This window comes from Podarcis liolepis (genome assembly GCF_965112155.1).
Source record: "Podarcis liolepis genome assembly, chromosome: 5".
NCBI classification, from domain to species: Eukaryota; Metazoa; Chordata; class Lepidosauria; order Squamata; family Lacertidae; genus Podarcis; species Podarcis liolepis.
In genome coordinates, this window is record NC_139556.1 from 17,109,921 (window position 1) to 17,128,080 (window position 18,160).

The window sequence follows — 18,160 nt, forward strand, 5'->3', positions numbered from 1 at the left end:
TGAAAAGGCTGAAAATACATTTAATAATGTATGTAACAAGAAGGGGAAGGGATCATTTTCTAGTTTTGTTTCCTTGCAGTTCTGCCTTACAGCTCAGAAGAACTTCCTCTCATCTTCTCAAATACATATATATTCCCTTTCCATACCTGAGCTCTTCTATAACAACATGGTATGCAAAGAATGTAGGAAGAGCCTTGCTGGATGAGACCAAAAGCCTATATAGTCCACCATCCTGTTTGTGGTCAGTCAAGTGCCTATGGGAATCCCATAAGCAGAGCCTGAATAATAATAATAATAATAAATTTTATTTATATCCCGCCCTCCCCAGCCGAAGCCGGGCTCAGGGCGGCTAACAACAATAAAACAGTATAAAAGTATAGCATAAACAACACTCTAAAATCATTCATTATAAAATTAATTAATTCAGGCCACTGGCAACCATTGGGCAGAGCTCCACGAAGATTGCCGAGGGAGGGAGTCAGGCTGTGCCCTGGCCAAAGGCCTGGTGGAACAGCTCTGTCTTGCAGGCCCTGCGGAAAGATGTCAAGTCCCGCAGGGCCCTAGTCTCTTGTGACAGAGCGTTCCACCAGATCGGAGCCACAGCCGAAAAAGCCCTGGCTCTAGTTGAGGCCAGCCTAACTTCTCTGTGGCCTGGGACCTTCAAGATGTTTTTATTTGAAGACCGTAGTTTCTCTGTGGGGCATACCAGGAGAGGCGGTCCTGTAGGTACGAGGGTCCTAGGCCGTATAGGGCTTTAAAGGTTAAAACCAGCACCTTAAACCTGATCCTGTACTCCACCGGGAGCCAGTGCAGCTGGTGTAGCACCGGGTGAATGTGATCTCGCAGCGAACACAACACAACAGTCCTCTGCCACAGTTGTTCTCCAACATCTCCTATTCAGAGGCATGGTACAGATGTCATGATTAGGAGACATGGCTAGCCTTATCCTCAATCAATTTGTTCAATGACCTTTTAAAGCTGTCTAAATTAGTGGCCGTCAAAATGGTAATATTTTATGAAGGGAATTCTGAAGTATAACTGTGTTTTGTGAAGTACTTCCTTTTGCCTGTCCTGAATCTCCCACCATGCATCTTCTCCAGATGACCCTGGATATAACCCCAAGGGGTTTCTATCCACTTCCTCCATACCATGCATAATTTCATACAGCTCCCATCATCTGTCCCTTACTTACCCCCCACCCAACAATGGTCTGGTTTGCATGTGACGCTAAGTCATGCTTTGGTTAACAAACTATGGTTATACTTCCAGTCTTACCACAGATGATCAAGCTTGCTACATTATAGCTTGGTTTCTCTCCTGACTACCTTCTTAGCATTCCCAACATAATATCCCAAATGCCTCTGCTGTGCCCTAGTACTGGCACTGACTCACTGTGTCATCAGCCAGCTGTACAAACTGATCAGGAAAACTGCCTTGGAGCATTTCTGCTCTCGGCAATGGCTGTGCCATTCCAGATTCCCTCCCTCCCCCAATTAAAAGAAGATCGGCGGGCTCACTGGAACTCTTAACAAAAATCTAAAAAGTTAGTGAGATAAAATTTGTCTTAGAAAAATCATATTGATCCTTCTTCAGCAAGATTTGTCCATCACTCTATTCCATATGCTTGATAAATTTTTCTTTAGCAATGTGTGTTTCAACAATTTACCTAGAATAGATGCTAAGCTAACTGGCTTGCAGTTTTCTGCATTCCTTGCCACTGCCACCCACCCCATTACTTTAAAAAAAGAAAGAGAGAGCACTGCAATGGCCATTTTCTAGTCCATCGTTATGAAGACCAATCTTAGGGGAAAGTTACATGTTTTTGTCAGATCAACAGCTTCTTATCTGAGCTATTTAAGTCCTCTCTGAGAGTAGATGTCATCTGGATGCAGTGATTTGTTTTATTCTGCATGGTTTTATTTGATGTTTTAAGGTTTTGTAAAATGCCTTTAGATTTGTTTCTATAAAAGTGGCATTGAAACAACAACAACAACGATGATGTTACTTTTTAAAATTGCCCATAAGGTCTGGAACATATCTTTGCATCACTATCTGCCTACAACTCTCTTTCTAACGGAGCCCCGGCAACTAGATTTGCCCATAGCCAATAGGAGGAGATAACCGCCCCTCCCACTACTTCAAGGGAAAGTAATAAGTGAACCTGAAATTTAGAGATGAAACAATACAAAATTTTGACAAGGGCAAGCTTTGAGAAAGTCCTTAAACATTAATATTTTGAAAGAAAAAGATTTCATGTTCGCTGTTCACCAGCCTGTATGGTTCCCATGGCAACTGAAAGAACTTATAGATACAAAGATTACATATACTGGACCCAGCATGAACTCTTCTGATCACCATGGGAACCACACAGGGCACCAGGTAACTCAGCAGGTAAGGATGCACAGGGTGAATTAGTTAATTGCAACTAATTACATGTTTACATAGAAGTGATACCTGCTTCAGCTCCCTTTTCTGGCTCACCTTCCTCTCTTATTAGGGCTGGGAGCCTATTACTGTAGCATATTTAAAACTTTAAACATTTGCAAGCCATGAAAACAGAACTAATGGAAATAAAGCCTGGTGTGGGGGAAACAACACATTGTTTTGAATATATTTTGTGTAATGCTGTGCTGCTGGTGTTTTAATTATTCAGCAACTCCCTCTTGCGGGTGTGGGAGCAGACTGGGCCACATCCAAAAAGAGCTCCTTATTCATTTCACACCAGCACATTCATGTGTTGCAATTATATTTTACATTTCTTCAACAAAGATCAAGGTAGCAGTTGTCTCCTCCATGCTGTATCCTCACAACATTCTTGTGAATTAGATTGGGCTGAGAAAGGGGGAGTGGCCCAAGGTCATCCCACAAGCGCTTCATGTCTGAGTGGGAATTTGAACCTGGGTTTTCATGTTCAGATCCACTAGCCACACTACACTATTTTGGCTCTGAACAGTTTATTTTCACAACATCCATATCCAATGCTTGGCGGGTTGCAAAACTTTGACCATAATCCAAAGCATGGGAACGCACATCAGAATGACAAAACAGGTAGCAAAAGGCAAGCAGCAGCAAGTGGATCAAAGAATCACAGAGAGAAGAAAGGAAAGTAAATTGTTTCTTGTCTTCAACTATTCCCATTGCTTTTGGCCCATTGCTTAGTGTTCACCTGCTCCCCCTCAGCTCACCTACCTTCTACCATTCATTTTCCTTCCTTAATTGAGCTAGATTGGGTGATAGTAAATGCCCACCCATTGACAGATACTGCTGATTTTTCCTACAGCTGCAGAAAACCCAGCTCATATCTTTCAATGGCTTTGTTTTCATAGACCCAACCCAAGAAAGAAGGAGAGGGAAGCACAGCTCTAAGGATCTGACAGGCAGGCTGGCAGCCCAGCAGACCTTTGAAAAATCCCTACTCTGATAAGACACTTGATCGCCTGAACTTGGGTGGGTGACCCTGCAGGAGGCATATGCGAGCTCAGTCAGCACAAACTGAGCTGATGTATTACGGTATTTTAATATTTTGTTGGAAGCTGCCCAGAGTGGCTGGGGAAGCCCAGCCAGATGGGCGGGGTATAAATTATTATTATTATTATTATTATTATTATTATTAACACCCCCACCCTGGATCTGCTGCCTTAAGCCATGTGGCTCGGTGTAGCCCTAAACGGCCTCGGTCCAGTATACCTGAAGGAGCGTCTCCACCTCCATCGTTCTACCCGGACACTGAGGTCCAGCACCGAGGGCCTTCTGGCGGTTCCCTCACTGCGAGAAGCCAAGTTACAGGGAACCAGGCAGAGGGCCTTCTCGGTAGTGGTGCCCTCCCTGTGGAACGCCCTCCCACCAGATGTCAAAGAGAACAACAACTACCAGACTTTTAGAAGACATCTGAAGGCAGCCCTGTTTAGGGAAGCTTTTAATGTTTGATGTATCACAGTATTTTAATATTCTTTTGGAAGCCGCCCAGAGTGGCTGGGGAAACCCAGCGAGATGGGCGGGGTATAAATAATAAATTATTATTATTATTATTATTATTATTATTATTACAGGGCCAACTTTGTGTTTGCCTTAAATGAAGAAAATGATTACCTGTGTCCCTGCTGCTTTGTGAAGCTACATCGTTTTCCATGTTGTAAATGACAGTTCCCTGAGAATCAGAAGAGAAGTGACTGACCACAGATTCGTGGTGGGAATGTTTATAGGGATAGCTGTCTGTAGAAGAGTCTGTCCTAGTGTCACTTGCGATAGAAGGCTCACGCCCTGATAAAAAGAAATGATAGGAGAATTAGAAGGGCAAATCTGAAAAGGGCTAAGATGGAAAACAGTAACTGAGAAGTGCTATACAATGATGTACAACAACCACTGTGCATAATAACATATCTCAGTGCAGCCAAGAACAAACTTTTTTTGCAATTGATAAATTTCCTCAAAAGCACAGGAAATGTTTTTATTACCTTACAAAAAAAACTCTTATTATACAAAATATTTTTTAAAAACCCACTCATCTAAAATATTAAGGTGGTGTACAGCAAAATATGCAAGTACAATACAACATAAAATAGCATAAACCAATACAAAATAAGCATCTCATCTTGCAAAAGTTTAAACTACTGAATAGCCTGTTGACCTTAAAAGGTCTTCAAGAGATGTCCGAATCTCTGCTGGAAGACTATTCCACAGCATGGGTCTGGCAACACTAACTGCTGGACTGCTAGTTGAAGCCAGTCGGCTCCTGAAACACGGGGATAAATAACAGCAGTACTCTGGATGAACTGAGTGATCAAACTAGGATATAAGGACTCAGGTGGCACTTAAAGTATCCTGCACACAAGTTGTTCAAGATGGGGTACTGGTGACTGGACAGTACTTATTACACACCATTGGGTTGGAGGGGACACCACCACCTCCTTAAGGTCTGCAGGCAGCACCCCATCACACAATGATGTGTTCACAACACCCTCGGTCCACCTGATCATCCTCCTCCAACTAGCTTCAACCAGTCAGGAAGGGAAGGGGACCAGAGGGCATATGGCTGGATGCATTACTGCAAGTAAGTCGAAATCAACTGAAAATGATCCTATAGCACTGGGACAGATGTAGCATTTTAACCTAGCTCCCTGCCACACCAAACAGTTCATTAAATGGAAAGCTCTTACGGTGCTTCTGAAAGATGCTCCAGCGGTGGCAAGTATTCAAGAGAACAATGAATATATCTCCCTGGGCCTTTGCTACCTCACATTATACATGGAAAGCATTTGGGGGGGGGGAATGAATTTTTAGTTCATACATTCCTCTTCTCAAAGATGAAATGAAGGAATTAATTGCTGCTGAGTTATGCCCTCCAGTCTTCAAGGCAGGAGGAAGAGCTAGTCGTGATTTGCCCTTCCTTGTGGAGCTGTTGTTGTTCAGAATGATGAGCCCAACCCATAAAAATGATGAGTCAAACCCATAAAAACAAGTGAGAAAATAGTCCCTCCTTTGTTCCTCAAGAACAGGAATTTAGGGGAAGATTTCCTGCTTCCAAATCAGGAATTCAGTAGACTTCAAGATGTAGCTCGGCAGCAAAATGACAAAAGGGCGAGGATACAAGTAGGTTGCAAAAGCTTCACCAAGTGTCGGCAAAAGCGAAAACATCAAACCTACAGTGATTGGCAACTGTGTGAACAGACACTGCTGCAAGACAGGAACTGGGCTCAGGTGAAATGCCATCTAAACCCAATCTAACCCTGTGCAATGGTCAATTCCTTGTGGGGAAAAGAACAAGTAAGCAGAAGAATTTAGAGAATCACTTGCCCCTGACTTCTGCCTTGCTCCTCTGCAAGTCCTTGTCAGTTCCCTCTTGTGTTTTTCAGTATGAAATCTAAGCACCTGAGGATTCACCAGAAGGCCACAACCTGCACTACGGCAGCCTAACATTAACAAATGATTCCAAGTCACATTGGAAATTCTGGATTTTAAAAATGGTATTTTATTTGCATACTGAGTTTTGGAGAACACTTCAACACCATCTCTTATCCAGCAAGATTTCTTTGCGACTCCTCTGCTTTCTGTTATTTCACCAGGCAAACACACCATAAATCTTGGTGACGGGCAAAAATACAGACAAAACTCTGAGTGCTCAAAGATTACCTGAGTCTTCACTATCATAGTAGGTCCTGCTATACTGTTGTAGGTCCACCTGTGTGGGAAGGTCCTGCGTTGACACTGGAGTTCCTCTCGGGTCTGCATATAGTAGTAGCAAGGGCTGATAATGACCCTTAATGCACTTGGTCACAACATCTTTCCATTTCGGACCTATCTGAAATTTTTGGGAAAGTTCAAAACACATCTTAGTAGAGGTTACCTGCATTTAGTTGGAATTATGATAAAAATTAACACATCATTAGTCAACGGAGATTCACATTGAACTTAGGTTACATTAAAAATAATTCTCTTTTATTTCTTTTGAATGAGTATTAATGCTTACAGTTGGAGAAAGTCGCGAAATCTTATTCTCCCCAGCAAGCTCTATGAGCAAATGTAGTACTCACTGGAGAGGGGTTTGGTTTTTCTGGACACATCTCCTAAGACAAACCTGAGCAAGAACTTTTAGGCTTTTGGAATTGCCCTCACTGGATATTCTTAAAGGCTATGTGATTTAAAGATTTTAGTGATAATTTGTATTCTCCTGAGCACATTTCTTCATGCAGACAAAAAGCTGGTAGTTGAGGACAAGGACAGCATGCAGTAGCCTTTTCACCAGCAGTAGCCAGTGGGAAATTCTGAAATGGACCATTTCTGGGTAGGGGTGGGGGTAGCTACATGGATCTGCTTAACGGCCCAGTCCTCCAATTTCACCAGCTTAAAGCACCACCTTACCCTCCACATGTGGCTGGCATGAGCCAATAGGATTTTGGATGTGCTTGTGGACCTACTACTCTAAATCTCCTGGTCCCTTGCCAGAATTGCTCAGCCTCCCTCCTTTGCCACCATAATATGATAAAGACATTGGTCTTGGCAGAGAGGCAGGCAGGAATCAAATGTTGATTGACCATTATGAACTTACATGCAAAAGATTTAATGTAGCAATGGAGTAACGTTCCAAGATATAAAATGAGTCGAAAAGCCTTAAAAATGAAAATGATATGCCAATGAAGTATTTACTGTTGACAAAACCTCTTAATTATTTAAATCTGAGTTGCACACACTTTCAAGATCAAAGGGTTGATGTCCACCAGAATGAATATACAGAAAAGGATTTGTACAGCATGCAAAATACAAGTAGCATTCTGAGCGTTCCAATAACCACTACTCTGTTTCGTACAGGTGGTGACCATTACGCACATGTCCAATTGATCTGCAGGTCCTTTTGGACCCAGAAGAGAGCAGAATGGGTGGCAGAACAGGGTGGGGCAGGCTTATGTACACTCCGCTAATGCACATGGGGGCCAAGAACGGAACCCCCATGCAAAATGGTCACCACCTGTACTTCACAGACATGCACTGAAGCAAACACCTTAAAATGCATTTTATCCTTACACAGGGATGTTTTTTAAATACAGATATTTTACGGCAGAGAAAGACAACCAAAAATAAATTAAAGAGGCAAAGTTCCTCTTTTAGGGGTTGTGAATATTCACATTGCAATAGGATGGTTCCTTTTGTTACTTTTTGGCTTTTGACAAGTAGGAACAGAAGATGAGAACCATAGAGAATATCAAAGTGAACTGTATGCTCAAAATGATAGATTTCATGGCAAGTACTTCATCCAGAGCAGCAAGAGAGAAGAACTTCTAATTAGGAAACAGCATGCTTAAATGATGGCATGTTTGCACTAGCCAACATCTGCTACAGTCTGTTGTACTTCATTTTGCAGAAAGAACAAGAATGGGGAACCAGCTGGGACAGGCCACTGATGGGTGAACTACATAAGCTATTTATGATTCATTCAGCTACAAGCTTTGCAAAAGCCAGCTGCACAGAAACACCTGAGAAGAAGGGAATAAGACTAAAGCTTATAAATTGAAGGGTTCCAACCTGATGCAGGAAGGCAAACAAGTAACCCAAATGTTGCACTCTGAGCAATGCACCAAGTGTCATGATATCAGGCATTGGGGGCTGTGCTGTATACAAGTCCACAGGTATTTGAAATGTAGACACAAGCAGCACAGCCAGCCAGGAACAATTTCAGCAATGGACAATGCAAACTTAGAAAGAAATGCCACTCATATATCACACAACCAAATATTACACATGCTGCGGGGGGAACATATATCAGAAAGGGCATCCATTGTGTATAGTCAAAAGGAAGGTGTGGTTAAGTAAGCCTCCTATTTTTTCTTCCCCCCTCCATGTTTCTCTGATACCCTCCCCTCACACTCATCATTCTTTTTCCTTTTTAAGTGATCACTTTTCTATAAGAACCTGCCTTTGCCCTGCACAGCTCTCTAGATATATGGACCAGAACACATATTGCTATAGGGAGGCAGCCCATTTCTGTTTTATTCAAATGATATGCAGTTGTCCCTAGAATAATAATCTGTAACCATTCACTACATGGAGAGCCACTGCATCAAGTGATTTAAATGCCCTCCATATAGCAGCCGTTACATGGACACCAGCCTCTGCTCTCAAAAATAAAGTGCCTTTCTAGTGAGTGACACTTTTAGTAGCAATGAGCACAGCTTACTTTGCACGTTTCCAGCACGAGATCCCTGGAAATAAATGAAAGCTGTGCAAGAACAAGTTGCATGAGGTGAAGCAAGTATGAGCTGAAACGTGAAAACCCATCCTAAAATGATCTAAAAATCTTTAGGAAACACAAAATAGACCCACATTCTCACAAACACCCAAACATCTTTACTGAACTTTCAAATAAACAAATCTAATTTTCTTACCTCTTTGACATGAGCATCATCAAAGTACATCCACTTGCGGATCTTTGTTTGGAAGAAGAAGGTAGAGTAATGTTTTCCATAGTAACAGATCATTCCAACCAAATACAGTTCACATTGTTTTGCTCTGTCATCAGTTACTCTGAAGAAAAGCTTTTAAAAAAGGGAGAGGAAAAAGCAAAAACTGTATTGTCTTTTGTATGAAAATTACATCTAAAAACTACTGAAAGGTCATTATTATTTTTTCTTTTAAAAAGAAAAGAAAGGAAGTTAACTATTTAGCTTAACATTAAATCTAGCCCATGCAGTCCATTTGATAGTAAAAAGGAACAAAAATTTAACAGCACTGGCATAAACTAAAACAAGAAAGGAGAAGAGACATACAGTATTGCCATAGAATGCAATGGACTTACATCTCCCAGTTTAAGACAGGTGCCCAGGCTGTGAATTACATCCTCAGCCAGATCAGAGTGATCGGAGTCCCACACCAGCCCAATAGTGATGATCTGGGGAGAGTTCATCAGTACACGACGAATGCGAATCTTTTCCCCACAGTTGCTCTGAAAAAAAGAGTAACAAATAAAGTCCCAGGTTAACTAAAACTGGAATTAATGCGGCTTCCTGTTGTTTAGTATCCTCTCAAATCCTGACCTCTTTCCACCCTAAATATATTGCTCTAAGACAGAAAGGGCTTGAAATGTAACTGATTCACAAAGTAAGTACGAGTGCACGTGGTGCAGGTTTCCTTGGCTGAAAGCACCCACTGTGAGTTTAAGTAAACTAACAATATGAAACAAGGAGGGAGTCAGAAAACCTCACCCAGTTAGAACATTGACAATATTGACAATTGACAGCCATACACAAACTTGTACAATTTCCATTATGAAACCAGCAATATTTTCTACTATTTCTAGTAGGCTGATGAATTAAGACATGGCGGATTCTACAATTAGATACAGGTAGACACAGATTTCAGTAGATACCATTCAGTCTACTGCTTCTATTAAAGGAAAACAGCATATACACACCGGACAGTTTCTCAAGTCCCCCATGGTGCTGGCATTTTGTAGCAGCTCTCCAAACATATCTGGAGTGGGTTTCTCCCGTCTTTCCAGCATGCAAATTGCCTGATTGCTTTAAGTTGAGGGGGAAAATGTATAGAGCAAGAATTAAAAACAGTAGACTTTGGTCTGTGATCAATACTTTAATAAAGCGTATTTATCCTAAGATCTGGTGTAGAAGTACAGAGTCTCAGCTTAAAAATCAAACTCACAAGCTGAACAGAAACATGTGCATGGGCAACATATGATTCAGAATCTAATGTGCATCTGAGCGATGCTTTTAGCAATGAAGGATTTAATGGCCGGCTCACTGCCCTGTACGGGATACACTATCCTGCTCCTCCACATCCTACAAATGTTGAAAACTAATTGAAATCTCTTAAGATTTTATAGCCAATTTTTGTGTGCATTTCTTGCAATATAATATTTGGATAAAAGCTTCAGAATACACACCGCTTTAGAAAACAAGTTAAGCAAGGAGGACAGATCCTTTCCCCCAAAGAGCTTACATTTAATGTCGATTGGGAGGAAGACTACAGTAACAGAGAAAGGGAAGAGATTAGTTACTAATTTGATCAGAAAGGAACTTGTTAGTCATGTAAACATACAGTAACAAGTTCCTCAAGGGTGAATACTTATAACACATTGTTTTAATCATTTTCTTTCCTATATTATGCTGCCTTTTCTAAAATACTCAAAGCCACATTTGTGCCAATTAAAATGCAAAAAAGATCAGATTCTCTATTGCAGCCCCTCAGCTATGGAACTCCCTCCCAAGAGACAAGCCTCCTCAATAATGATTTTTAGGCAAGTGATTAGTCTTCTTAATTTGCCATGCCTTTGATTTATTTTAATTCCTACCTGCTTGCAGCTTTGCTTTTGTTGCTTGATTTAATGCTCTGTTTGTTATATTTTATTTATCATTTTAATGTTACAAAATTGCACACACATAAATCATAAAACATGAGACGACTGACAAAAAAAAGGGCCACGGGGGGGAGGTGTAAAATACTAAACATATTATTTTACGGAACATAATAATGAAGCGATTACAATAAACCAGTTCAACGAATCAACTTGGAAAACACAGAATAATAGCAGTGAGCTAATGAGCAGTGCCCGCTTGTCTACACCATATTGCAATATAAGTTGTAGGTATTTCTTGTCCACATGTTGTTTAATTTGTATATTTAATCAAATCACACCATGCAGTGTAAAAATTATCTCATTTTCCCTCTGGTTTTCATATCTTAAAATTTTAATTCTAATTGGCTAAAGCACTTCTTCACGCAATGCACAGTTAAACTATGGAACTCCCTCCCACAGGAGCATAGCTGTCACCTTTTCCCTTTTCTTGCGAGGAATCCTATTCGGAATAAGGGAATTTCCCCTTTAAAAAAGGGAAACGTTGTCAGCTATGCACAGGAGGCAGTGATGGCCACCAACCAAGATGGCTTTTAAAAAGGATTAGACAAATTCCTGGGAGGAGAGAGCTATCTATGGCTATTAGCTCTGCCTCCACAGTTTAAGGCAGCAATGCTTCTGAATACCAGCTGCTGGAAACCACAAGAGGGGAGAGTGCTTAAATCCTGCTTGCAAGTTTCCTTGCAAGTCAGTCACTGTGAGAACAGGATGCTGGATGAGATGGGCCTGATCCAGCAAGCGCCTATTATAATTTTAGTGCTGTAAAACACAGGGAGGGGCGTCCTCTTGAGAGCCAAAAGGAGGTACAGTGGTACCTCTGGATACGAACGGAATCCGTTCCAGAGCCCCATTCGCTTCCGGAAGTAAATGTAACACGCGACTGTGTGTCTGCGCATGCATGGGTCGCGTTTCGCTGCTTCCGCGCATGCGCGTGACGCCATTTTGAGCATCTGCACATGCATGAGCGGCGAAACCCGGAAGTAACACGCTCCGTTACTTCCGGGTTGCTGCGGAGCGCAACCCGAAAATATTCATCCCAAAGCTACTTCAGCCTGAGGTATGACTGTATTCAAATGCTTTTATAATATAAATAATATAATATAATATAAAAAATATAAATAAAAATATCTGAAAAGTATTATTATATCATGAACTGGGGGCTAATTATCAATAATATACATAACATATATGGTATCTTATGTAGATAAGACTCCTGACATAAAGGGAATTTTTTTCCTTTTCTTTTCCATTGCAAAGAACTGAGACTCACCAGAGTGAAGTGGTCGAGATATAATGTACCATCTGGATAAAGGGCAGTGGGTCAGAGGTGGCACCACAACTGGTACAAACACACTAAATCAGAGAAATAAAAACCGTCAGTAGTCAAAACTGAAAACAGTTTCTCATGCACATTTCCACATTTCTATATCACAGGACTGAATTGGTTTGGGATGGATATGTTGTACCATACCTGCTCAAATAGGGTCATTGCAAACTTTTGATGTGAAATGCAGTGTGGGGCAGTACAGATGTCTTCTTTAGATTCATCTGCAATGTGAAAGTGAATCCGCATTAAGAGGTTTTCCTGTAGCCAGGGAGAGAGGAAATAAAAATAAGAATTATTAAACAATTTCAGAAAGACAAATAATGAAAGGTGACATTTTAGGGTCAGGTGGGATGTACCTTCTAAGTACAGTATTCTAAATTTATTTAAGAATTTAGGAGCTTGACAGCTAATGTCAAGAATGAGTTAATGTAACTCAGAAAGCTATCCGGTATTCCATCCATATTGGATGTTACACCAAATCTTCAGGTTTTGCCATTATTAATTTTGACAAATATTCAAATGTCAGTGGTTTGGCTGAAATACAAAGCAGCATCTAAATAGTGGGCTGACAAAGGGTGACAGGCAGAGCCTAGCTATCTGCTTACTGACCTGGTATAACGTTATTATCTTTTGTTCAGTGATTTCTCAAGTACATATAATATTGGCTTAAGTAGTATTGACATACCTTTTAAGGAAAGAAAGTGAAGTAATGAAGTTGTTATAAGGTTTAAGTGGGAACCTATTTGCATTCTCCATCCACAACCTTTATGCCAGCCTACCAGCTTGCAAGGTTAGCAAATATCATATTTTGTGATGACACAAACTGTATACAGTGGTGCCTCGCAAGACGAAATTAATCCATTCCGTGAGTCTCTTCGTCTTGCGGTTTTTTCGTCTTGCGAAGCACAGCTATTAGCGGCTTAGCGGCTATTAACGGCTTAGCGGCTTAGCAGCTATTAACGGCTTAGTGGCTTTAAGAAAAAGGAAACAAACTCGCAAGAACTCGCAAGACGTTTCGTCTTGCGAAGCAAGCCCATAGGGAAATTCGTCTTGCGGAATGACTCAAAAAACGCAAAACTCTTTCGTCTAGGGAGTTTTTCGTCTTGCGAGGCATTCGTCTTGCGGGGCACCACCATACTGTATTTGTTAGCATTTATAAACTGGCTTGGCAAGTCTTGAGTTCCTAGCCTTTTCCAGTTTTAGCTACCAAACATTACAGGTGGGTTTTATATAACCAGTTATGACATATCCTTTTACTATTGTGAGTATGGGTACGCAATATGGAAGTGACTGCCAATTAATATTACTTCCCCCTTTTCACCAGCAGATATAGAAAGGCAACTTCACAAACCTAGCCAAAATCACAGGGAAACAGGAGCCATATCAACTAAGATTTCCTAGTTCAATTAAGTCTGGACACTATGCACCAAAAGTCAGAGGAAACATGGATACGCAAAACACTGGCATTCCAAACAGAAGAAATACTGTACCTCAAAACCTTAACTAGTTATAGGGGTTTTTTGAAGAAAAGGGTAAATATATGGCAAGTGTTAGTGGCAAGAATCATTTAAAATAACAAAATAAGGGAGCAGATGCAACCCACTAGGCACCAAGCAGAGACATCAGATTATGCCAGATATAACACTTTCTCTTCCTGGTAAAATTAACACAATGACTTGGCCAGTACTGTCTCTGAATTCAAGAAAGATCACTCTCTTAACAGCTGCCATGATTGTTTCTAGAACAATGGATGTTTGAAGGATTTATGTAAGAGATTCAAAGATCTGAAATTTTAAAATTATGCTTCTACTTAAGCAGCGAGAGAGCAAGAGAGTGAAGGCTAAACTATATCCTTAGTAGAATTTAATGCTATCGTTATTTAAGCCCCAAACTGTGGCTTTTCTCACAGTCTTATTCACAAACATGCAGCTGTTTAGATGGGTTAAAATAGTTGTTAAATTCGCCTGCTTTTGCAACAGTATTATCTTCACTATTACACTGTATAACCTACCTAAGTGTCTCACTAGAAGCAGCTCAGTGTTCCTCACTACTACCTCTGCTGTAAAATACTTATTATTAATATGAAAAAACCACTTCCCATTTGAGAATATGGGGATTTTATCTGCTAGTTTGTGCTTAGCAAGGCAAGGCATTCTTTCCTACAAGAATTTTCAGCTATTCCACAGAAGTCATACTCACAAAGCATTCGGCAGCATCATCCATGATGCCCAACTGGAAACGCTGTTCATCTTGAAAAGTCTTTGCAAGAGCACTACGAAGTGCATCAGATGGCAACACTTTCTCACTGCTGCACTGAAACTGGTTAAAGATACCCTAGGATAGGAGGAAAGTTAAAGGTCAACTTTTACATAAACTCACATTATTTCTTCGGGACAGACACGTCTTAAATGAGTGTACATTTACACAAAGTGAATCCAGGTTACCAGTATCTGTCATGTTATCATGTCATATATGAAAACCTTGATACTAACTGCAGACTCACACTTTCACTCTTTTCCTGCTTTTGGCATCTTAGCTACATGTTTTACTTTTATCCTATTTTTGGTTCGCATGCTCGTGCTAAATTAGTGTTTACTAGACTGCACCAGCATACCATCCCCAAATCCAGACATCAGAGATAACTGCCAGGGGTGTTACTGCACAAAACATTTTGCATGTATTTTTGTTAACAACCCTATAAACAACCAGGCTTCAATGTTCTTAAGATACGGCCAACAGGTGGTCGTTTATAGGTTCCTGACTTGCCTGTAATAGTAGGCATCTGACTGGCATAACAAAAGACATCAGCATCTGAAACACACGTAGGGGATTTGACTATTTTAGTTTGACTGCACCTCTTTGCACTGGACTCCATTCTGCTGCAAAGGGTTCCAACAACCAGGAGAAAATTTTCAGGTGTGCAAGGGGATGCAACAGGGAAGGCTTTGACTTAAAAAGCCCCAATGTCAAAATGCAAATTGCAGTCCTTCGTTAGTACCCAATGGCAACTATTCTAAACATTCATATTATCAATAAATTGTCATGGGGAAAACATCTGCAAATATAGCTTTAGCAAAATTGGACTTAAGAATAAATACGTAGAAAATCCATTTTTATTCTAAAAACAATCCTGTGAGGCAAGTTAGGCTGACAGATTGTGTCTAGTTGAACAAGCTTCATGGTGGAGTGATTTGAGACTGAGCTTCTCCAATCCTAGTTTGGCACTATAACTACTATACCCCAGACATGTATGACTTACAGTCTTAGACCCACTTGTTTGCTGATTGCTGGTACTTTGATACGTTTTTTGTCTCAAATGGTTTAAATTATTCTATCCATTTTAGCCCTGGTATAGTCCTTTTAAAAACGTTTTACTGCTAAAAGCAACCCCATTTGCTTTCATCTACGGCTAGAAATATTCCAATCCACTTTCCATTACAACTAACTCAAAGCTTCTTAGTGTTAGTGACCTTAGGGACACTGTCTTCTTCCAGTCTGCAATAATTTCTACCTTTCTAAATGAGCAATTAACTTCCTATGATGCTAACGGGCTTCTAACCGTAACGCTAATGAAATCTTGTGGAGGACCGTCTCCTAAGCATCACAAAATCTTCCTAGCTGGCAAAAATCAGTTTCAACATTTTGTTTACCTATTCCAAAACATGCAACGGAGTATTTTGAGCTCTTTGGAGAAAGGGCAGGGAACAAAAACAATAAAATGCATAAATAAAAAAATCATGTTATCACATACCTTCCTTTGATCTATTTTTGCCATAAGATTTCAAGTTCCCAATCAGTATTTCAACTTAAAATCTCAGTCATAAAGTATGAGCCAATGTGGTTGCGGAGAAAGTTTTGATGGATAGGCAGGTGGGAGCCCAGGAGCTCCTGAATTTGCCTCATTACTGCCTGGGGGCTGGAGGGATGCAGTTCACCTGGGGAGAAGGCCCTTGCAACACCCCTCCGGGGCTTAAAGCTAGCAGGAGAAGAGCCATGGGGCCCGGGTTAGCTTTGAACGCTCCAGATGGTGTGGTGTCAAGAGCGGAGGAATCAGGCACCTGAATGCAAGAAAGGTCAAGAATTTGAGAGAGGAGGAAGTACGTGAGACACGGGGACTGAGAGCCTGCATAAGGAGAGACTGGGAGCAAACTGGAACAAAAGGTACAGGGCTCAGCTAGAAGTCCTTTGCAAGAAGGACCAGGATTAGAAGCTCTTAATGGCAGGAAGAAACTGAAAGGTGCTTCGTAAGCCTGGATTCTAAGCAATAAGCTCATTGGGAAGCTTTTCATTTGGGAGTAAAAGGTAACTTGGAATCTGTAAGGAAGATGCTTATTAATAGATTGTTTGTTTGTAAGAATCCTGGATCCTGATTTAAGTTTTATAAATTGTTTAGCACTGATTGAAATGGTTCATTTTCATGTTTTCCTTTAAAATTAATAAAAATCATTTTTAAACAATGGAGTAGGCTTTATGCCTTCAAGAGCAAAAACTTCAGTTTTGGGGTGAAGGGTGAAAATCTACCAGCGTGTGCTTATCAAAACAATATACTCTGGCTTCTCCTCAGATCGCATCAAATCAATATTGTGTAGATTTATATATACAATATCGTATATACAATATATACAATATATTAGATTTATATATATATATTCAATACGAGGGAGAAGGCTCCAACGGTTTGTTCAAGCTCCTTGAATAAAATATTAACTTCCATCCAGTGATCTTTAATTTTTTTCCAAACGGAAATAAAACCACCAGTAAGCATTATTAGAATTAGACATCCTAAGAGTTATTTTCGGGTTCCATTTTCCTAATCCTAATTCTATTTTCAAAATTAAGCACAATCCGTTAGGACCTTTAATTTCCATTTTTATGTGTAATGAGAGTTTTTCTGAATACAAATCATGAGTGATGCCACCTTTAGTCAGTCTTTTTTAATAAAGAATTTTCATGGGTGAGGAGGGAGCTTAAAAAGGCACTTTTCAACATTCATTTAAAAAATCAAATTCTACAATAAAGCAATACTACGATCATTGTATTTGCAGTCCAATGAAATTTCCCTATTAACCTTTAGGGCTGCCTGTTTACTAATATGGAGCAAGCCTAGCTTCTAGAAGGGCAGGGAATTTGCACACTAGACGACCTCTGGGCTCCTTTAGGAAGAACAGTGTGTTTGGGGGCTGCAGGGGCACCCCAAGGCATTTTCCAACAAAAAATATAATAAATAATAAATACTTAAAGTGTAGATTAGGAAAAAGGAGGGTTGGCAAGAGACTAAAGGAAAGCATAGAGTATCATCTTAAAAGAGGTATTCACCCTTCTTTCACACACCTACTTTCCTAAAATGACACCTGTGTATGACCTAAAAAGCAAGGAAAATATACTTCTTGGTGAAGAAATATTGTTTTTACCTTTGTGCAAATTTAATCAATAGATTAACAATTATTTAAACTGCTGTCAACAAAAATCTGCTACCAAAATAGGAGGAAATAATTTTTTCTTGGACCCAGCAACATTGCCCCAGAGTGACAGTAGACTACTTAATAACTAATGGCTAATGATAAAAAATAAGAAAGGTAATGATACACAACAATCATTTTCCTTGCCTTTTCTCAAGACAAATGTTTCTACTAACACTGCTGCAGATGATAGCAACTGGGGTGTGAATAAGAGACAGAGGGGGGGAAATGTTAAGCCTTAATAATGTTAAGAATTTAGGGGTGCTAATGATTTAATTAAGGTTTGGGGTGGCAAAAGCTACCATATTTTTCCAGGTATAACCTGACCCTGTGTATAAGATGACCCCTATTTTGGGAGGCCAAAATTAAGAAATTTAAAAATTAAGGAAGTTGTTGAGCAGCTTTTTGCAAGCAGCTCCAGCCCTCAATTACTTAACTTATTAACCTGTGTATAAGACGACCCCCCAATTTCAGAAAAAAGGTCGTCTTGCACATGGTAGTCTCCCGGTGTGAAGT

At 40.3% G+C, this 18,160-nt stretch overlaps 1 protein-coding gene across 13 annotated transcripts in view; it reads right to left on the bottom strand.

The window, feature by feature from the left end:
• The window catches only part of USP54 (ubiquitin specific peptidase 54), a 100,759-nt gene that overhangs the window by 25,725 nt on the left and 56,874 nt on the right, over positions 1 to 18,160 (bottom strand). For all 13 annotated transcript variants that reach the window (XR_014525896.1, XR_014525897.1, XM_083502348.1 and 10 more), the window contains 8 exons: positions 14,385 to 14,519; positions 12,330 to 12,443; positions 12,129 to 12,211; positions 9,902 to 10,007; positions 9,287 to 9,433; positions 8,877 to 9,026; positions 6,130 to 6,298; positions 4,090 to 4,260 (listed from right to left, as the gene is read on the bottom strand). Coding sequence is in view for 11 of the 13 variants with exons in the window: in XM_083502348.1 (XP_083358474.1) it covers positions 4,090 to 4,260; positions 6,130 to 6,298; positions 8,877 to 9,026; positions 9,287 to 9,433; positions 9,902 to 10,007; positions 12,129 to 12,211; positions 12,330 to 12,443; positions 14,385 to 14,519 (1,075 nt within the window). In the remaining 2 variants the exon portion in view is untranslated. The remainder of the gene's footprint in view (positions 1 to 4,089; positions 4,261 to 6,129; positions 6,299 to 8,876; positions 9,027 to 9,286; positions 9,434 to 9,901; positions 10,008 to 12,128; positions 12,212 to 12,329; positions 12,444 to 14,384; positions 14,520 to 18,160) is intronic.